Below are 22,981 nucleotides of genomic sequence, written 5' to 3'. Positions count from 1 at the left end.
ACTTATATCTATGGCCGTCAACCTTTATGCCAGAGGTGTCAAACTGCATTCCTCGAGGGCCGCCAACAGGTCATGTTTTCAGGATTTCCTTAGCATTCCACAAGGTGCTGGAATCATTCTGTGCAGGTGATTAAATTATCACCTGTGCAATACAAGGAAATCCTTAAAACATAACCTGTTGGCGGCCCTCGAGGAATGCAGTTTGACACCTCTGCTTTATACCAAGGCCATGATCATAAGTAGTGAAATATTTTTTAAGCAATATGCAAATGTGAATTTATAAAGGCAGGAAATATATAAAAGAAACCACTTATGCACCTTTTATACCTGATTTTGTGTTTGTTGTAAAAAAAAATTACAAGTCACCAAAAGAAAAGCTTTACACAAGGGCCAGAGTTAAAAAAAACAAAACAAAAAGCAAGAACAAAAACCCTTGACCCTCGGATGAAGCATTTCAGTGTGAAACGCACGTCGGGTGTGATGGGTCCCCGGAGCTCCTGTTGAAGTAACCTCATGTGCTTTTAAACTTGATCTCACACAATCATTGTATGCTGCTCTGCACCGTAAGCCGTTTTTTGCTCTTGCTTTTTCTTGCACTGACATCTTTTTGCACTGGACACCAGGATGCCTACTATATTTAATGCCTACTTTGCCTTCATTCATCAATCAGCCTAGTAACATTGTTATTAACTTTGATAGGGGCTTAGCTTAAAGGGAACCTGTCACCACGTTTTTGGAAGATGGGATACAAATAGCGTTAAATAGGGGCAGAGGTGGGCGTTACATTAGTGTGTTTGTTATGTGTTTATTACCCACCTAAGTTGCCGAAATACCTTTGCAAAGTCTCCGTTTTCGCCTGTCAATCAGGCTGGTCTGGTCAAAAGGGCGTTGTCTTCCCCCAGATTTTGCGTAGTTTTCCGTTGGTGGCGTAGTGGTGTGCGCATGCCCAAGGTCCCGAATCCTCTGCCAGGGGATTTAAAAGAGCGCGCTGTTCGTTATTTCATTGGTGATCGGTGGGCGCGGCCATCTTCCTTTGGCCGCGCGTGCGCAGAAGCGGCGCTCTGCTGGCCGCGGCTTCAGGAAAATGGCCGCCGCGATATCCATCTGCGCACGCGCGGCATCCCGCGGCCATTTTCCTGAAGCCGCGGCCAGCAGAGCGCCGCTTCTGCGCACGCGCGGCCAAAGGAAGATGGCCGCGCCCACCGATCACCAATGAAATAACGAACAGCGCGCTCTTTTAAATCCCCTGGCAGAGGATTCGGGACCTTGGGCATGCGCACACCACTACGCCACCAACGGAAAACTACGCAAAATCTGGGGGAAGACAACGCCCTTTTGACCAGACCAGCCTGATTGACAGGCGAAAACGGAGACTTTGCAAAGGTATTTCGGCAACTTAGGTGGGTAATAAACGCATAACAAACACACTAATGTAACGCCCACCTCTGCCCCTATTTAACGCTATTTTTATCCCATCTTCCAAAAACGTGGTGACAGGTTCCCTTTAATATATGTATTTCTTTGATTCATACATTATGGTCTCCTGTGCAATAAAACCCAGTTATAGTTATTATTTATTTTGCATATTCTGCTCATACACATGGTGTGGAGACATGGGGATCGGTGGACGCCCAGGTCCGCTAGCCGCAACCGTGTGAACCAGGGATCGCCCCGCCTAACACCCGCTCTCCCGATAATGTGAACATAACACTACTTAGACAACACAGGGTGAGAGTAAAACAGTGTGGCAATGCTTTATTGAACCACAAAACAGGCAGATAACACATAGAACAGTCCCAGCAAAACTCCCCAAGAAGGTGCACATTACAGAGTCTCACCCTTACGCTGACCCGCCGGGATAATTGCAGATGTTACATCAGAGCTCCCAGGGCCGGCTACCCCAGCTGTGGTACACACATAGAGAGGAGGTAATGACAAGCGTAAGAAGATGACAGTCCATTGAGTCTATACAAGGTCCAATGCCTGTTGACACAAGAATCACAACATGGCTTATCCAACCATCTCCATGGAGCCAGTTGACCAGCGGGTCTGAATACTGGCTTTTTCCAAATGTATCCATGGTCCAGCGATGGTCAGTGGAGCAGATCTGTATTCTTCCAACCGGAGCCGAAAACCCTATAGAATTCCTGTAGAATGATAGATCAGTGTCCCTCGTGATGGTGCCATGATATTGGTTGCTCTCCTGTCTCTGGTCCTTTGGATGTATATGTCTCTGCAGAATCTCTGGTTGTCTCTCTCTGTTGCTGAGTTTCTTTATACAGAGGCATGTGACCTATTTTTAGATTGTCCCAGTGTCCATCAGTCCAGCATCAAGATAAAGGGAACAATAGTGATGAGATCAAGTAGCATTACTTGATTATTTTATCTATTTGCATAGTTTTTCCCTCTCTGCTTTCGAAGTCACCAAATTTGCTTCATAATGCAATGCATAATTAGCATATCAGCAAACATCACTAGTCATCAAAGATAAGCGCACACTATGTTGTATGAAATATCAGCTTATAAGTCACTAATACAGGCTTACATAAGTATAGATAATAGCATATTCTTCTTGGCTTGCTAAAAAACAGTCGTTTGGGTAATTAAGATATAATCCAGTTTCTTCACACATGGACTTTTTCTGTATAAAATTATAATGCATTTTGTAATGATTAGTAGCAAATAATTTCGCAGCAATTGGCAGGTCTTCAGCGTTCCCATTAAGAAGGAGTGGAGCGGAGGAGCATATGATCGAGCCTCCACTTCATTCACATGTCGCTCTTGGGATTGAGGGGGTCCTAGTGGTCAGATTACCAGTGATCGGGAAGTTTTTACTATCCATAGGAAAGGGGATAGCTTCCAAACCTGGTAGATCCCCTTTAAAATATTATTGATAGTTCTAGTGTTTCCTATATTCTGCTAAAGGCATCTGAGTCAGCCACAGAGAATTGTATCTTACTTATTACTCTCCTTATATTATCTTGTAATGAGCACATTCTAATCCATTTCTATAATTTTAATGCATATGATAAATAATATTTTTTGAAAACTATTTGGGTTTTTTTTGGAAATGTGAAATATAATGTATTTTCATACGACATTGAAATCTTCTTTTCAATGTGTTATCTTCATATCAGAGTCTCTAACGATATTATTTTTGTGTTATTTACAGAAAGCATCACAAAAAACAACATGATTCACAGAATTCTTTTGGCCTATGATGGTGAAACTACAACCCAGAATTGCTGATCTTTGTGTCTATCTGATTTAGCAAGAACAGATCGATCCTTCAGTGATTCGCTGTAAACACTGGCACATTTAATAATAGAACCTAGCACATAATGGATGATGGCTACAAAAATAATTCCAATTTTTACCAAGGAGCACGGGATATAGCACGTGAAGTAAAGAGGCAAACAAGTAACCAAGCCATGGATTATTACCAAAATAACACCTATGGTGGTTATTCATCAAATGATGGTTATTATAACACTGGAGATTCCGTCAATCAGGAGGAAGATGCTCAGAGCGATGCTACAGAGGGACATGATGAAGATGATGAGATATATGAAGGAGAATATCAGGGTATTCCACACCCTGATGATGTCAGGGCTCAACATAAAGACAAAACCATAAAAGATGAATTTAGAGACCATGCAGACATCATGGCAGAGAGGGTGGAGGATGAGGAGCAATTGGCTTACCAATATGAGAACATCATCGAAGAATGTGGCCATGGACGTTTCCAGTGGACCCTTTTTATAGTTTTAGGGCTTGCCTTGATGGCTGATGGAGTAGAAATCTTTGTTGTAGGATTTGTGCTCCCCAGTGCTGAGAAAGACATGTGTTTATCACGCTCAAACAAAGGAATGCTCGGTAAGTAGTTGTCAATATGTCTAGTGGAATATTGCTGGTAATTCCATACATTCAGTCTATTCACAAGTTTTACTAACTATTGGGTATTTCTATAGTGGTAGAATATAACCAGGACATTGGTGGGTGTCTTCTCCCTGGGATCTCCACCAATCCTGAAGGGAAACAATGCCAGTTTAGTGCTGCGTTGTCTTAAGTTTTACCTACAGAGCTGCGCTCCCAGCAAGCTGGCTGTGCTGGGAATTGAATGGGGCTGCTCTTCAGTTCCATACCTGGCCAAAGTGCTCTTTGTAGGGGAAATGTAGTAATGGGAACACATAAATGGATGTTTTCTCTGGACTGGTGGGAGTCCCAGAGGTTAGAACCCCATAATCATCCCATAGAAGGATTTATTCTCAATGTCAGTGAATATGTAAAACTTAAAACTGACTGCACTTCCGCTCAGTCTCCCTCATGTGACACTAACATTGGTCAAGAAAGTTGACATATGTGTTGAGTAGAGGAGCTCTACAGCATTCCTTACATTTCTGATTTAAAGGGGTTGTCTTCAATATTCCTTACATTTCTAATTTAAAGGGGTTGTCTTCAGACACTCACTAGGTGATCGATGCTTATGGCATTAAATCTGAATATGCATCCATAATCAGAAGATATTGTGCACCTGTCATTATCATTATCGCCGCTCATTTACGCACTTGGAAACAAGCAATGCACGACGACCCTAGTAAGTACAAAATTAACAAAGTATGGCCTGAGAGCAGACTAAGATACTGTATATGGCATTACAAGGCATAAATTAATTAACATCCATCCAAGATATAATTCACTTGAATAGAGTTAAAGAGATTTTTGGGGAAACAATAATAATGTCCTCTCCGCAGTGTCAGGCTGGGGTGCCAAGGTTCCGCCAGAAACTAAGGGTACTGTCACACTCTGCAACTTTCCAACGATCACGACCAGCGATACGACCTGGCCGTGATCGTTGGAAAGTCGTTGTGTGGTCGCTGGAGAGCTGTCACACAGACAGCTCTCCAGCGACCAACGATGCCGAAGTCCCCGGGTAACCAGGGTAAACATCGGGTTACTAAGCGCAGGGCCGCGCTTAGTAACCCGATGTTTACCCTGGTTACCATCGTAAATGTAAAAAAAAACAAACAGTACATACTCACATTCTGGTGTCCGTCAGGTCCCTTGCAGTCTGCTTCCCGCTCTGACTGAGTGTCGCCGTAAAGTGAAAGCAGATCACAGCGGTGATGTCACCGCTGTGCTCTGCTCTTACTTTCCGGCCGGGAGTCAGTCAGAGCGGGAAGCAGACTGCGAGGGACCTGACGGACACCAGAATGTGAGTATGTACTGTTTGTTTTTTTTTACTTTTACGATGGTAACCAGGGTAAACATCGGGTTACTAAGCGCGGCCCTGCGCTTAGTAACCCGATGTTTACCCTGGTTACAAGCGAACGCATCGTTGGATCGGTGTCACACACACCGATCCAGCGATGACAGCGGGAGATCCAGCGACGAAAGAAAGTTCCAAACGATCTGCTATGACGTACGATTCTCAGCGGGGTCCCTGATCACTGCTGCGTGTCAGACACAGCGATATCGTATGGATATCGCTGGAACGTCACGGATCGTACCGTCGTAGCGACAAAAGTGCCACTGTGTGACAGTACCCTAACTCCAGGCCCCCACTTTTCAGCTACATGCAAATGTGATCTTATCCACAATAACAAATTTATACAACAATGAACTGAGCAGGTTGCAAATGAATAAGATGCTGTCTTTGTACATAGTGATTCAAGTGTAAAACAAAGGAAAGGATGGTAGGTAAACAGTATGACTGGCGAACTCGAACAGTAAAGTTCGGCGTCTGTACTGAACACATACTGTTTGGACACCGACACTAAGGACTTCACCTGGAAGTCCGTGTTACTGCTCAGGTTCAGCCCCCCCCGAACACCTGATGTTTGTCGCACTGTTATGTGCATGAAAGTGCGTCAAAAACTGCTTCTAATGATTTTACCACCGGTCAGACAGTCACAGTTCCCCCGCTGTCAAATGACGCTGTCAAATGACTACTGCTTCCGTCAGCCTATGTCTGCTGCCGCAAATAACAGTGAGAGCAGGCGCATGCTGATTGGAGTATTCATCTGCACTCTAAATAAATAATAATAAAAAAACAGCTTGGGTTCCCCTTTATTTTTGATAACCAGCCAGGCAAAACTGACAGCAAAGTTGGTTAACAAGAATAGAGGTTTCCCTATGCTATTTTTTTAAATTATTAAAATAAATAATAAAAAAAAATTACGTGGGGTCCCCCACAGTTTTCACAACCAGCATTGCTAAAGCAGACAGCTGGGGTCTGGTATTCTCAGGCTGGTAAGGGGTCCGCCCATCAACAGTGTATAAGTAACTAATACAATGACAGCAGTTACTCTCAATTACATCGACTAAGAGTATATGCAATTACACTTAAACAGAATTAACAGTTATATGTGAGCAAATTACAATGCAATTAACCCTTTCTATGCATAAATCAATAAAATGACAGCATTGTGCCAGTTCTTTAGTAATCGCCTACTCAGAGCAGTTTTTGAATTACCTCTTACAGAAGAGGCGTTTTTTCCTAACTAACTGGACCTCTATTAGGTTATTTATGTATGCGCATATATATTCAGATATAAGATGGTACTGGTATGTCCTGAAACTGAAGTAGAAGGGTGCATGCAGGGCTGAGTCCCGAATAATCAAAAACTATGTTTTGAAGCTCTTAGGGAATGCCAAGCTCAATGCAGGGCTTCCCTAAGTACTTAGTGATAGAAAAGTCATCCTGAAGTTTTTAGGGAATGCCGGTCTCTCCAACCCAGGGCTTTCCTAAGTCCTTAGAGATAAGGCCATCATGCTGTGTATTTGGTTGCAATTTAGAAAACAAGGCACACTACCATGACAAAATCTATCACAGAGGTGCTATATCCAGTAGTAGGTAAATATTGTATAGGCAAGAGAAGAAAAAAGCACTACTGTATGATATGCACACTACAAATTCAATAATAATATAATAAGCAAAAACTTTATTAAGACACAATTACAAACATAAAACATAAGTAAAACCAAGTAGGTCCCAGAAGCCCATAATACGCATACAATAGTATCAATACAATAAATGCATAACTCCAAGCCTTTTATATACTAGTAACCCCACATAATCAACTGACAATATTGCAAATGGAAGCTCCTAAACAAGAACCCTATAGCCAAAAAGGTCAATGTCTGGGGCCACAAATCAGGAGTGCTGAAATAAATAAAATGCGGTGCAATTGGAATGGCACTACACCTAAGTTTGTAGCCTAGGAGAAACCATACAAGTTACCCATTACCCATTACATTACCCATTGCATTTGTAGTGTGCATATTATTCAGGGGTAAGTAATCAATTCTTCCCCTTCATTTTCCTTTTAGTTTTTTTGGATAAGCAGTCTTCCATGGGGGAAGTTTTATTCAATCCCTCCCCTTGTGGTATTTTTAGTGATTGATGTCATTCCTTTTGCATACTCATTACCCTGAAGAAGCCAGCAATGGTGAAACATGTCAGGGAGGGAACTGTTTAACATTTTAGAGAAACTAATCCATATTGGTGAGATATGCCATAGAGTGATCCGCAGTTACCAAAGCTAAAACACCATTGACATTAACAATTTAATATCCGGTTACTGTTGATAGGCCTCATATGGGGAAGTATTGAATAATACTTACCCCTGTAAGGCTAATCAGCCAGACAAATCAATCACTAAAAATACCACAAGGGGAAGGATTGAATAATACCTAACCCCATGTGTGACTGCTTATCCAAAAAACCTAAAAGGAAAATAAGAGGGGTGAACTGAATAATGCTTACCCCTAATAGCCTTTAGACAGCTGAAATTGGAACAGCAATTTCATTGTGAGAGGAGTAATTATATTCACCACTAATGTCTATTACAGTAATTTGGGACATTACTCTTTAACATGGACACTGTATTTTTACACAGTTACTTTTACTTTTTAATCTTAATATCTGTAGTTAGGGTCATTCATCAAGTTATAAATTATTTGGTGAGTTTTTCATGCTGCATATTTTAAAAAAAATGCAATAACCTATTTTACTTAATGGATACAGAAATGCAGCAGAAAATCTGCAACATCAAAAACTCACCAAAATCTCATCGTGGGAACGTAGCCTCATACATAGTACAACTGCAATTTTTTGTTACTATCTCTAGTACAAGATGTAATACATGACATAGATGATGGGCTGAATACTCCATCCTTGGTATTTAATCTGAATGAATTATTCCTATGCATGATGGACTGCATTGTGACCTGCAAGATACTGGATAATAAGATTAACATCAGTCATACATGGCCTTGTCTTGAACCTAGAAAAAAAATAATGTCTAGTTGTCCACCAGTATTTATTTAATTCTGGATTGGAAAAAAACCTATCTACAGTAAGTGAAGCTAGTGACCTGAAGACGTTTTATCATTTCATTTAACAGCTAAAAAAATAACTACATCGATGAAACCTCAGATCAAAACCTTGAACATTTTGGCTATTAATCAAGCTTTATATCTTTGTAAATTGTGCATGAATGTGCTGAGATTTCCAACCAATGTAAGAAACATGAGGATGTATTTTAAATGGAGCTGCTGAAATTTCACAGAAGGCGTTCATTCCCTGTCATTACATGTATAATTAATTGTGACACGGAGTAAAAGAGATTTCATAAGGTGACAGTAAGGTGATTTAAAAGAAGACTATGCAAAGATTTTAATTACTTTGCATTTGGATATTTCATTGCCCAAATGTATAGTCTTGATTAAATACTTCCTACCATTGTGTATATAGACAGTCTGTGTCTTGTAAGGCAGCTGCTTTCATGACAGTGCGGTAATGAGGCAGTGACTCAAGTTAGTTCATCTTAAACATCTTTGTTTTGGCAGCTTACAAACGTAACTCAAACATTATCCTCCGGTTTGCAGCCAGATCTTCCATAACAGTCCGTATCAAATCTGTTGTTGTGGGCGACTGCACCACCGTATCACTCATGGATGAGTCAATAGCTTTGCTTGATCTAGCTCTGGCCTGTGTTTAGTCTCACACAGACCTGTGCTACACAGAGCCTTCTGCTCTGATGCTTGCAAACATAAAAGCTGACACACCCAAACCTTAACTAAAAGCTTAAATGGGAATCGTGGACATGGGCCACTCCTAAAGCCCGGAGTGGAGGGAGAGATCTGCCCCACTACTATCCTACAGATCTCTCCAAAAATAAAAGCCCACATCAGTTTTTTAAAAGTCTTACTTGACCAAATCCACACTCACTTTTATTTTGCACTAGATGGTGGCCCGATTCTAACGCATCAGGTATTCTAGAATATGTATAGTAGTATATAGCACAGCCCATGCAGTATATAACACAGCCCACGCAGTATATAACACAGCCCACGTAGTATATAACACAGCCCACGTAGTATATCACACAGCCCACGCAGTATATAACACAGCCCACGTAGTATATAACACAGCCCACGCAGTATATAACACAGGCCATGCAGTATATAACACAGCCCATGTAGTATCTAACACAGCCCACGTAGTATATAGCAATGTGGGCACCATATCCCTGTTAAAAAAAGAATTAAAATAAAAAATAATTATATACTCACCTTCCGACGGCCCCCGGATCCAGCCCAGGCCTTTAGCGATGCTCGTTGCGATGCTCCGTTCCCAGTAATGCATTGTGGCAATAACACGTGATGATGTAGTGGTCTCGCGAGACTGCTATGTCATCTCCGGTCATTGCTGCAATGGATTCTTGGGACCGGAGCATCACGAGGAGCGGGAAGGTGAGAATATAATGATTTTTTATTATTATTTACATTAGATCTTTTTACTATTGATGCTGCATAGGCAGCATCAATAGTAAAAAGTTGGTCACACATGGTTAATAGCAGCGTTAACGGACTGTGTTACACCGCGTTATGCCGCGGTGTAACGCAGTTCGTTAACGCTATGTGGGCGCTGACTGGAGGGCAGTTGGGAGGGGGCACTGACTGGAGGGGAGTAGGGAAGGGCGAATTCACCGGCTGCGACCAATCAGCGACGCGGGATTTCAGTGACAGACAGACAGACAAACAGACGGAAGTGACCCTTAGACGATTATATAGATAGACTAGATGGTGGCCCGATTCTAGCGCATCAGGTATTCTAGAATATGTATGTATGTATGTATGCACTTAGCACAGCCACGTAGTATATAGCACAGCCACGTAGTATATAACACAGCCACGTAGTAAATAACACAGCCCACGTAATATATAGCACAGCCCACATAATATATAGCACAGCCCACGCAGTATATAACACAGGCCACGTAGTATATAACACAGGCCACACAGTATATAACACAGCCCATGCAGTATATAACACAGCCCACATAGTATATAGCAGTGTGGGCACCATATCCCTGTTAAAAAAATTAAAATAAAAAATAGTTATATACTCACCCTCTGGCGTCCACCGAAGCTGTCCGATGCGCGCGATGCTGCCGCCAGCTTCTGTTCCCAGTGATGCATTGCGAAATTACCCACATGACTTAGTGGTCTCGCGAGACTGCTAAGTCATCTGGATAATTTTGCAATGCATCACTGGGAACAGAAGCTGGCGGCAGCATCGCGCGCATCGGTGGACGGCGGAAGGTGAGAATAGCACAATTTTTTATTTTTTTAATTATTTTTAACATATCTTTTAACTATTGATGCTGCATAGGCAGCATCAATAGTAAAAAGTTGGTCCGGGATGGGGCAACATACTGGCACTGACTGGAGGAGAGTAGGGAGGGGCCAATTCACGGCTGGACTAAGCCCGTCGCTGATTGGTCGCGGCTTGCCGGCCGCGACCAATCAGCGACGCAGGATTTCTGTTACAGACAGACAGACAGACAGACAGAAGTACCCCTTAGACAATTATATAGATAGATTGTAACTACAGCTGTGGCTATAATTACAACACTTTCCAGTGGATTTAATATGCTTTTATGCCCATCCTGGGGTGACACATAATTACCCTCGCATATGATTCCCTTCCCTGCCTCACTGTTTCAATGCAAAATTAATGTAAGTAATTAATTTTTATTATTATATATATCCACAGGCGATATTAAAAAACATATAGAAAAAATAAGAAACCACAGGTAAAAAGTAGAAAATCGGAGACACCTAAAAAAATGGAATTAGTCCATAATAGGAATCATGCTGTCATGTATGCAAGTCTATAGGAGTTGAGTGGATATCTACCACAAGTACTAGCAAGGTGAGAATCAAGGAGGAGGGTCCTTACACCTGCTGTGAGTATCCAACTTATAACAGCTGATACCACCAAGACAGAGAGCTCCAACTAAGCAGTTTGACCCTTGCAGCGCCAGAGCAAAGAAAGCCAGAACTGCTAATAGGACAGTGAAGCTGCTCTAACTACTGGAGGTGTATGTCTCCAGACTCTCCGATCAGCTGAGCCCAATGTGACGCGTTAACCCCATGACAAAACTCTTATCACAGTTTGATCAGACTGTGACCATAGTGAGATCAAATTCTTTCAGATGAGGGGAAGATGGTGAAAAAAGTTCTCCATTTTCTCCATTCTTTTAGTCCGTGGGAATTGGACTTGACTCAGATGTCAACCAAGTGAAGTCTGATGTTTTCCACGGACTCTCTGACTTGCATGGCTGAGTGCGATCCAAATATCAGAACAAACTCGAGCATACTACAATTTTTTCCTTGGACCGCCTTGGTCTGAGGAAAAAATCGGACATGTGCATGGCCCCATAGAATAACACTGGTCCGAGTGCAATCTGATGCTTTATTGGATCGCATTCGGACCGAAGACACAGCCATGTGCACAAGCCCTAATTGTGAAACAAGTTCAACACATGTGTGAGATAAACACTTACTAGAAAGTCAGAGTCTGTGCGTCTTACTCTTTGGGCAGAGACAGACTGCCGTATTTCTCATGTGAGAATCGCATCATAAACCTCGTACTGGCTGTCGGCTCTCCTGACCTGAGATTGACGGCAGCATAAAAATACATTACACTGTCTTGCCCAGGTCGGGAGAGGTCCTGGGCCAGTCCATGCCATACGATGCGATCCTCGCATGAGTTATACGGCAGTCTGACTCAGCCCTTTCTGTCTCTCTCTGTGCAGCAGCCACCTCCTCATTCTCCCTACTGCATAGTCTTTTATGGGAAGCTGCATATAATCTAAACTATCAGGGAGTAAATTCAGAGTAACTAATGATTACAAGAGTCAGGGGAAATAATTACAAGCGGCTTTTAAATGAAAAAATATTCTCCTGAACCAATATATATTAGAAAGAATCTTGCCTTTATTTGTCCTATTGATTTAAGAAAAAATGGAGTTGAGTTAATCTTTCGAGCTTAATCCCTAGAAAATGATGTTATAGTGCTCTTTGCTGCCATCTTAAATGCTGGATCCATCTTATGTAATAAAGGATCATTACATATAAACCTAAGAAGTCGCTTTCATATTGGCTTCAATGAACTGCTGTATTGCAATGTAATAATGAAGCACAATAGGGAATCCGGTAGGTGAGCACGGCTAAGCCATCTCCTCTCTATTCGTGCTTTGCACTTGATAAATGACCTTGACTGTCCCTTACCTCTAAACTATGGCCATTAGCGCAATGATTCACTAAGTAGTACATTTCTTAGTGTAAGAATATATTCATTTTCTGGCAGATAATCCAACTCAACGTCACAAAATCCTTCTGCTGAGGAAAATGCTATCACCTTCCAGATGGTAATCGTGAAAGTTTTTGTGCAGTCAGGTAGGCCCTGTCATAACGCATTGCTGTAATGTAAGCTGCACGCTGGCACAATGCTGCTAACAATGTCAGAGCTGAGATTATTCCACAGTCAGACGCTGTGCGGGCTTAGTCAGAGCTCTCTGGAGACTGCCTTAATGTGCTTTCAGACCACCTGCCTGAGTGTTTGCTTAACAGGGTTACATTCTAATGGAGACAGCTAAAATTAGTCTCAGCCCGCAATTTGGAGGACTCACAGAGCATAGGCCAATATTGTCATATACATTACCTGCAGTGTGCACCTGTGTGTCCTGTGACATAACACCGTGGTGTAGACTTCATCACCAAAGGTCTCAACTCAAACTGTATGATTTTCATTACCACCAATACCAATATTATACAGTAAACCATGTTGAGAAGACCACCACTCTGTGAGTCGAATGCAGCATGTGACCGCTGCAAACTCATGGCAAGTACACGACATAATTGCTGAGCACCGGAACTGGCTGCAACGTTCCCGTGCTGTTCTACTAAAGTCATGGCTGTGCTACGTCAGCAAATGCCAGGGGCAGAAGTAAAGGGGCACTGATGCAGTGGCCGGTGTTATTGTAAGGACTCGTGCACATGGTTGTATTTTCAGGATGATCTGACAAAACGAGGCAGTCCGACGAAAAAAATCGCAGTGTGCTTGAATTGTATCCGATTATTGGATCGCACTCGTCAACGCAAGTCAGTGAGTCAGTGTAAATAATTTTCCCGCTCTCACAGACTGGAGAAGATGGAGAATTTGTTTTTCCATCTTCTGCTCATCTGAGAAAATTTGAGAACATGATGATCACACTCCAATCAAACACTCACTAATCAGAGTTTGATCAGAGTTTGATTAGCATAATCGACCTGATTCTCTCAGATCAGAGAATATATGCTTGTGTGACCCCAGCCTTACTAAGAGGATCCATTTAAAATAAAGGCAAAAAAATACCTGGAAAATGCTTTTAACAAATTTATTTAAAAAAAAAAATGACGGTATGCAAAAAAGTGATCCTGGAAATAAGGAACCTCTACTTAATTGTTAAGTAGAATTGGTGAGTAGGAGGGAATATTTGGTGCTGCTTTTCCTTCTCAGTACAAAATCTTTTTTTTCATGGCCTATCATTCATGGCAAAGGATTCATTACCTCTTTTCTCACCTCTGAAGCCAAGGTGAATGCAATGAGAACCTGGTGAGATTTACAATAGACTAATGTATTCTTGGCAGGTATTGTGATGCAGGTCTGAGCCGAGACATGCTCATAAAGGGAATCTGTCACCCCTTGGGCAAATCTATCCTATTGATATGGGCATAAAGGTTTTAAAATACTTAAAATAATCCTACCTGTATGCCTCATATTTGTGGTCTAGCTGTGAAGAAATCATCTTTTAATCCTTTATGTTAATGCATTCTTCCAGGTTTCAGACCTAAATGAGTCTGTTAAGGTTATGGCTTGTTCACGATTATCGTTAGGAAAGGCCAGGTGATGCAAATTTCCTATCTTTATGAAAACCCAGCCTCCTCTAACCTTGTGCCAAAAAGCAGCAGCCATGGGTTCATCTAAGCAGCAGTTATTAGGTACAGTGGTGATGTAATTGCTAATTTTCTGCTGTGCCCCATAATAAAAAGGCAATAATAATAACATAGACTTTTGTATACCCTAAAAGGCCAACTGAAAAACTACAGCACATCCTGAAAAATAAAACCTCAAACAGTAACATCAACGTAAAAATATAAAAAGAAAATAAACCTGTTATGTGTGGTGAAGTGTGACTAGGCAAAGCTGAAAAAAATCTTCTGTTCTTCTGAATCAGAGAACCTAAATTGCCTTCAGAGTATCCAGTAAATAACAAACTTTGGCAAGATTTTGGGGAGATTCATTAACCTCTGTCATTAGAAAGTTGCAAATGTTTGTGAAACATGTAATTGATTGAACAGGTTGTGACTTTAAGTGTTTCTCTTCGTCATCTGTGCCATCTTTTTGAAAAGTTAGCAGAGTTTAGAAGGAAGGGGTGTTGTCCAGAAGATTAAGGTTGTACATGATGCAGGCCAAGTGTAGTTGTCACTTCCCTCCCCCACTTCTCTTGACCAATAAAATTGTGAGAAATACCAATTATTTTCACGGGTCTTTTGAAAAATCAAAGATTCAATCTTTTGTTTTTCAAAAGTTATGAAAAGTCTTCCCCAATACATACGGTATCTGTCACCCATCGGTTCTCCTGAGCAGTAAATAATCTCAAAAGGGTCTAACAATGTATATATCAAGAAATTCATCCTTAGTAAAGTATGTCAATTTCAGTTATAATTGCAATTACTCTGTTAGGCCACGTTCACACGTTCAGTATTTGGTCAGTATTTTACATCAGTATTTGTAAGCCAAAATCAGGAGAGGAACAGTCAGAGGAAAAGTATAATAGAAACATGCATATAAAATACGGGAGGGCTCTTGGTTGGAAACTAAACAAGGAATGCAGTGCGTACTCTACTCCTGATGAGTGTGCTGTGCATCCTAGTTGTCTGATGTTGGGGCAGTCTCCATAGAGCGAGTGGTAAGCAATGGGAGCGTCAAACTGTTGCTATGCCTCCCTTGGTGCTAGCAGAGACATCGCCCCAACGCAAAAAATAACAGGGGTACACTGTATCCACAGATTATTTGTGGTTCAGGTTGCAGTACTAGGGACATTCTGTAACAACTAGTCATTCCCCACTCGGATCTTATCTTTATTCTAGCCATATATCCAGTCACCACACACTTTACTTTCACTATACATCTAGAGACTATCCTTAGTCATCCCTGCTCTTGAAGCTTCCGTTAACCAATTGTGCTTAGCAGAGGAAGCATGCGTGGGTATATATAGACAGCCCAGATGAATGGACCATACCCTGATGAAGAAGGACTGCGTCCTTCGAAATGTGTCGGTTTTTGGCCCATTCACGAGCCCGTCATTGAGGATTGGTGATGTCACCTCTACCCCGCCCCCGCTTACCTCGCTACTGCACAGCTGTGCTTCTGGCTGGGGCACACCACCATCTTGTCTCTCTGCTAGCAATCAGGGGAGGCATAGCAACAGGAGGATGCTCTCATTACTTACCACTCGCTCTACGGAGACTGCCCCAGCACCGGACAATTAGGATGCACACTACACTTATCGGGTGTAGAGTAAGTGCTGCATTCCTCAATTAGCTTTCGACCAAGAGCCGTCCCATATTTTAAATGCATTTTTCTAGTTTCACACATCAGGTCTGTACCGTGGTAGTTGTTTGCTTTATATAATCTAGTTTATGTGTGGCTGAAACAGGATTGCACACAAAGCCTGTCAAACCACCAGCAGCTTCAGCCTATATAAATCCTGTGAGCACCATATTACCTCCTATAATAGAAAAACGTCACCACTTCTATATTTTTCACCCACTCCTGGTTTTGGCTTATAAATACTGATGTAAAATACTGACCAAATACTGAACGTGTGAACATTGCATAATAGAAAGGGTTTTGGATATTATAATATAATGTTTTTTTTTACGAACACTACTTGGCTGCTTAATTTTCCTCTCAGAGTGAATCCTTCTCATTACCCCAACAGGACTAATAGTGTACCTTGGGATGATGCTTGGTGCATTTGTATGGGGAGGACTGGCCGACAAAATAGGCAGGAAGAAATGTCTCATGTTATCACTGGCCATCAATGCTGCCTTTTCATTCATATCCTCCTTTGTTCAGGGGTATGGCTTCTTCCTCTTCTGCCGCCTTATTTCTGGATTTGGGTAAGTGCATTTCTATCCTAATTTGCTAATGACAAATTACGCTGTACAGAAGGTCCTGCAGGCTAAGGCATATTTTCTTTTAAAAAAAGTGGTCAGCACTCACCAAACCCGATGCTGTAAAATGTCTTTATTTGGACATGGACAGGGAGAACATGGTGTCTAAGGATGACAGCTGTTTCGCGCTACAGATCCCGGGATCTGTGGAAGCGCATGTAGCGCGAAACAGCTGTCATCCTTAGACACCATGTTCTCCCTGTCCATGTCCAAATAAAGACATTTTACAGCATCGGGTTTGGTGAGTGCTGACCACTTTTTTTCTTTTGTTTTTGGATTATAAATATCTTCTTGGTTGAGCACCCCTTATGCCCATGCATTGAGTAGGAGGTATAGGAGCTGGTGCAGCGTATTGTAGCACGCCGATAGGTGATCGCAAAGGACAGCAGTGCGGGTATATATGTTTTCTTTTTTTTGGACTATATTTTCTTTTAAGCTAACACTGCAAAGAATCTCCTGACAATTATCTCCAATGGAAGGCTGCAACATATACCAATGTACAATACAGGCATACAATGGGATGTGTCATTCATTGGCCCCCATTTGAAAAAAATGGAAGTAAAGCCAGGAGATAATATATTTTTTCAATGTCTCTCTCATTAGGAATATTTTAATGAATGAGGAATATGGTGGATCAGAGTCCACGCTGCCCAAGGTTCAAAGATACGAAGGTGAAGCATGAACGCGGTTTATTGTCAAAGTTTCCAAACCTCTTCATCAGGACAAAACCACCGAGATCACCATAGTTTGGTCATGATGAAGAGGCTCAGAAACCATGAAATGCATTGACAATAAACCGCATTTATGCTTCATCTCTGTGTGTGATCGTATCTTCGAACCTTGGGCTGCGCAGACTCTGAACCACCATATTCCTCATCCATTGCAATGTATCTCCTTGGTGGTCCTGCTGCAACCTTTACATGACTCTATAGGAGTTGTGACTGTCACAGCCCCATCAGGTGAGCGTACCTATAATATTCTACACCACTTGGTTATCAGATAAGACCCTATTTGTGCTTTTTTGTACCATTTGATTTTTTTTCCTCTCATTAGGAAAGCATAGCATTCTACTCTTTCCAATATCATGAAGAAATATATGCTGACATATACCTGTGTGGTGTATGGTGAAAGTACACTCCTGGCATATATCTTTGAGGTGTAGAACAAGATGAGAACTAAGCCTTAATTGGCAGCAAAATCTCTCAGTTCTCCTAGCGGCTGTTAGTAGGTAGTATCGCTTGAGTCAGCCTCTACAAATAATATTAAGGCTATGTGCACACGTTAAGTATTTGGTGCGGAAATTTCTGTACCTTTTCTGTTTCTCTTGGGAGGAAAAACACAGTGTAAAATACTTGTGTTTTTGCCACATTTTTGACGAGTTTTTTTACATGTGTTTTTGTTGCTTATTCTTCCCTGCGCTTTAGTGTTGGTAAAATTTGCAGCAAAAACGCTGGAAGGATTGATATGCTGCAGATGTAAATCTGCTCTAAATGTGCAAGTCACACAAAAGCAACGTGTTCATAACATTTCAGGATTCTCATCCTGGCATCATTAAGCCCTTCACATCTGGTGACAAAACTGCCAGAAAAAAGCACGATAAAAACACAACTTATGCACACAGCCTAAGGCCGGCGTCACACTGGCGTGTTTTACGGACGTATGAGAGGCGCAGAAAATACGGATTGCATATGGTACCATGATTCTCTATGGCCTTGCTCCTATCTGCCGTATTTTACTCATCCGTACTACAGTATACGGTCTTGTACGGCCGTAGAAAATCGCAGCATGCTGCGTTTGTCAGCGTATTGTGCAAAAAATCCGCCAATGAAAGTCTATGGGGGCGAGAAAATTACGGATTACACACGGACCATGCATGTGACTTGCGAGAAATATGCAGGGTGTTCTCTAGAAAAGCTGGCAATTCAGTGCGGTGTACAGTAAAATCACACTGACATAATAGAATAGAATAGGTAGAATAAATGTTTACACATAGAATAGGTATATATATATATATATATACATATATATATATATATATATATATATATGTCAGTGAGACACATATATATATATATATATTTATATTTAATTCAGCGCAAGATAGCATAAAAGCCGGTAATTCAATTACCGGCTTTTGCTCTCTCCTTCACAAACCCGACAGGATATGAGACATGGTTTACATACAGTAAACCATCTCATATCCCTTTTTTTATTACATATTCCTCTTTAGTAATGTAACAAGTGTCTGTGTGTAAAATTTTGAAGCTCTAGCTATTAAATTAAAGGGTTAAATCCCGGAAAAAACTGGCGTGGGCTCCCGCACAATTTTCTCCGCCAGAGTGGGAAGCCAGTGACTGAGGGCAGATATTAATAGCCTAGAGAGGGTCCATGGTTATAGGACCCTCCCTGGCTAAAAACATCTGCCCCCAGCCACCCCAGAAAAGGCACATCTGGAAGATGCGCCTATTCTGGCACTTAGCCACTCTCTTCCCACTCCCATGTAGCCGTGGGATATGGGGTAATGAAGGTTTAATGTCACCTTGCTATTGTAAGGTGACAATAAGCTAGGTTAATAATGGAGAGGCGTCAATTATGACACCTATCCATTATTAATCCAATATTATGAAATGGTTAATAAAACACACACACATTATTAAAAAGTATTTTAATGAAATAAAGACACAGGGTGTTTTAATATTTTATTATACTCTCAATCCACCTGAAGACCATTGTCACCTGAAATAAAGTTAAACAAAACAAACAATAATATTCCATACTTTTCTGAAAAGTTCCCAGGCTCGAGTTCATATGAGTTCATCCAGCAAAGGGTGCATCACCGCGGCTCGAGGTAACTATAGGACATTCCCCTGCATTCCATTCATTCACCAAATTTTACAGACAGGAGCACAGCTGCATTAGCAGAGCTCCTGGGTGTAAAATGATTTAACCCCTTCAGATGGATTTACAGCGTGGGACAAGACTGATCGACGGAAGGTATGGAATATTGTTGTTTGTTTTGTTTCACTTTATTTCAGGTGACAAGGGTCTTCAGGTGGATTGAGAGTATAATAAAATATTAAAACACCCTGTGTCTTTATTTCATTAAAATACTTTTTAATAATGTGTGTGTGTTTTATTAACCATTTCATACTATTGGATTAATAATGGATAGGTGTCATAATTGACGCCTCTCCATTATTAACCTGGCTTAATGTCACCTTACAATAGTAAGGTGACATTAACCCTTCATTACCCCATATCCCACCGCTACACGGGAGTGGGAAGAGAGAGGCTAAGTGCCAGAATAGGCGCATCTTCCAGATGTGCCTTTTCTGGGGTGGCTGGGGGCAGATGTTTTTAGCCAGGGGGGTCCTATAACCATGGTACCTCCCTAGGCTATTAATATCTGCCCTCAGTCACTGGCTTTCCCACTCTGGCGGAGAAAATTGCGCGGGAGCCCACGCTAATTTTTTCCGGACACTTGTTACATTACACAGACACTTGTTACATTACTAAAGAGGAACATGTAATAAAAAAAGGGATATGAGATGGTTTACTGTATGTAAACCATGTCTCATATCCTGTTGGGTTTGTGAAGGAGATAGCAAAAGGCGGCAATTGAATTACCGGCTTTTATGCTATCTTGCGCTGAATTAAATATAAATATATATATATATATATATATATATATATATACAGTATATATAAATATGTGTGTGTCTCACTGACATATATATATATATGCATATATATATATATATATATATATATATAGACTGTATATATGTTTTTAGGAATATTTTAGCCGATGGATCCATGATTTGTCCATTTTGCAAGCCTGCGCAAAAAAATCGCCGTACGGAAGCCATACGGATGCCATATGGATGACACACGGATACATTTGTCTGTAAAAATCGCATCCTCGCATTGAATACGGAACAGTGTTTTGTGAAAATTACTGCGTATTACGGCCGTAAAATATGGACCGTATTTCCCTACGCTGAGTGTGACGCCGGCCTAATTGTTTCAGATGCATCATTTTTGGGATTTATTCTCGAATGTAGGATATTTTTAGTGCGAGTAATAAGTCTTTATTTCTTCTCTTGATTTAGTATTGGTGGATCCCTTCCCATTGTGTTTGCCTATTTCTCTGAATTCCTATCTCGTGAGAAGAGAGGGGAGCACTTGAGCTGGCTTTGTATGTTTTGGATGATTGGAGCACTCTATGCATCAGCAATGGCTTGGAGCATCATTCCTCACTATGGTGAGATAGTTTTAGAAAATAGCAAATTGAGTTGAATCGAATTCCATTCATATTTCATGAACAAAATTCAAATTGTCCAGAATACTAATTTTTTTGCAATTTCTGTAGCTCTAGTGAACCAAAATGGACACCAGTTTGCTTGATTCTTTTTAATGGGCCAGGAATGGATTAATGAATAAAAAGACATTATTCTTACTTTGTAATAGTGGTGGGGAAGAGAGAGAGAGAGGTTTGGAAGCTCACCACGTTGTGAATGTGAATCGCTGGATCAATGGTTTAGCTGGAGTTCGTCCTGAGGGTGCCGCACCCTCTGGTGATCACAGACAAATAGTGGAGGTAAAGGAAGTGTGTAGGCTCATCCATCCAGGATATATCTTTCTTTATTGAAAAATAGATTCAAACATGGTAAAATGAAACCTTAGGAACCTGCTGACAGGTTTCCTTTAATTGAAGATTGGCCCATTCATAGTAATAGCTGTCCATTTAATGGTTGTTCATATAATATAAGGATGGCTTGAGTAAGGTGGTCCCTTTTATATGATGCTCATATGACCCAAAAGGGTATCTGAAAAGGAGTTTCCTTCATGAGACTAAGTCCTCACGATTTCTGTGTTATTATTCAGCATGATGGATGAGGCATGCATAGCTTTCCATGTGCGAACAGTAGTGTATAGGTAGATTGAGAGGTCTGCTTTGTAGACCCTTTTATTGCAGGAGACATGTTATACAGCGTTAGTCTTGACAGCAATAAAATCAAGTTCAAATTGAAGCTTTATATACAAGTGATGTTAATATAATTATCGATTACCTTGTTGTCAACAATGGCTTGTTTTCCAGGTTGGGGATTCAGTATGGGGACACACTACCATTTCCACAGCTGGAGAGTATTTGTGGTTGTGTGCGTGCTTCCCTGCCTCGCTTCTATCATTGCCCTGAAGTTCATGCCAGAAAGTCCTCGCTTCTTATTGGAGGTAAATACAGAGCACAAGACTCATTAAATGGGTTATACAACATTCAGAGATAGTGACCAAAGCATTCAGTGGAGTCACGGCTCTGTTTTTTTTCTCCTTCACAACACCACTCTTGTTTATTGGCTGTGTTGGGTATTGTAGCTTATATTCCAAGAAATCCGTGGCACCAGATATGGCGTGTATGAAAAAACTTAAGGTAACAATAAAAAAGGGAGGTACGGTAAGCAAAGAAACGTTCCTGCCATTAGCCTTTATCAAGCCAGAAATTAAATGATAAAAGTACAGCTCTCACTGGTAAAGGCCAGTTGTGGCCGAAATGTTGCTTTTTCTATTTCTGTTTTTTTATTGTTGCTATGTGATTTCAAGGATGGAATAAAAGTTATGTTTTTATCATACAAGCCATCTCTGGTGCCTTGGATTTCTTGCTTTTTTTTAACTAGGAGAAAGGTCACACCGAGTTAGCACAGAACTTCCATGAGTGCATAAGAATTGCTCACTGGGTATTGCAGCTTAGCCCAATTTAGGTTGGAAGAAACAGGTGATGGTGAAGGCTTCATTGTGTGGTCTAAAATAAAGTGCACCATGGAATGATATACCTATAGGTGTAGACCAGGTTTATAGATGGAGAAAAGTATAGAAAGTAAGGGCAAAGATTTGAGAAATACTGCCAAAGATTAAGTGGGAGGTGAAGGTGGTGGGTGTGCGACACACTAAACATTCATATGGAGAGGTGTGAGAAGATTGAATACAGTTCTACTGTATATCTGCGATAACCAGGAGATATTCTATGTTTAAAGTAATAATGATTGACAGTGTCAAAAGACCTAGGAGGAGGAGCATGTTAGAAACATCTTTTGGACTTAGAACATAGGAGATCGTGTGTGACAGACAAACTGTGAGTTGTGGAAAATGAGATTTGAATAAGAAATACCTAACTCCCAGTCACTAAGCAGTTTTGCCTAGGTTTCTACTGCAAGAGTGGAACCTAAAGTAAAAATGTTTATTTTCTTTTAGATACATACTGTTACGAAACTGCAGCACAGAACTAGGAGAGATGGGGGAAAGCTGACCCTGCACTAAGACTAGGCTGAAACCCTACGATGGAGTGGGTGACCCATTCCTTGCGAATAGACCCACCGACGATCCTAGTCTAAACTCAGCAAAGACC

At 41.2% G+C, this 22,981-nt stretch overlaps 1 protein-coding gene across 2 annotated transcripts in view; it reads left to right on the top strand.

Annotated features, from left to right (window-relative positions):
* SV2B (synaptic vesicle glycoprotein 2B) overlaps positions 1–22,981 on the top strand; it is a 263,857-nt gene that overhangs the window by 179,568 nt on the left and 61,308 nt on the right. For both annotated transcript variants that reach the window (XM_077263430.1, XM_077263429.1), the window contains exons 2-5: positions 3,173–3,876; positions 16,344–16,524; positions 20,691–20,842; positions 21,680–21,813. In XM_077263430.1, the coding sequence (XP_077119545.1) occupies positions 3,342–3,876; positions 16,344–16,524; positions 20,691–20,842; positions 21,680–21,813 (1,002 nt within the window). In that variant the 5' untranslated portion in view covers positions 3,173–3,341. The remainder of the gene's footprint in view (positions 1–3,172; positions 3,877–16,343; positions 16,525–20,690; positions 20,843–21,679; positions 21,814–22,981) is intronic.

This window comes from Ranitomeya variabilis, chromosome 5 (genome assembly GCF_051348905.1).
Source record: "Ranitomeya variabilis isolate aRanVar5 chromosome 5, aRanVar5.hap1, whole genome shotgun sequence".
NCBI lineage: Eukaryota > Metazoa > Chordata > Amphibia > Anura > Dendrobatidae > Ranitomeya > Ranitomeya variabilis.
This window is presented reverse-complemented; position numbering and strand designations above follow the sequence as displayed.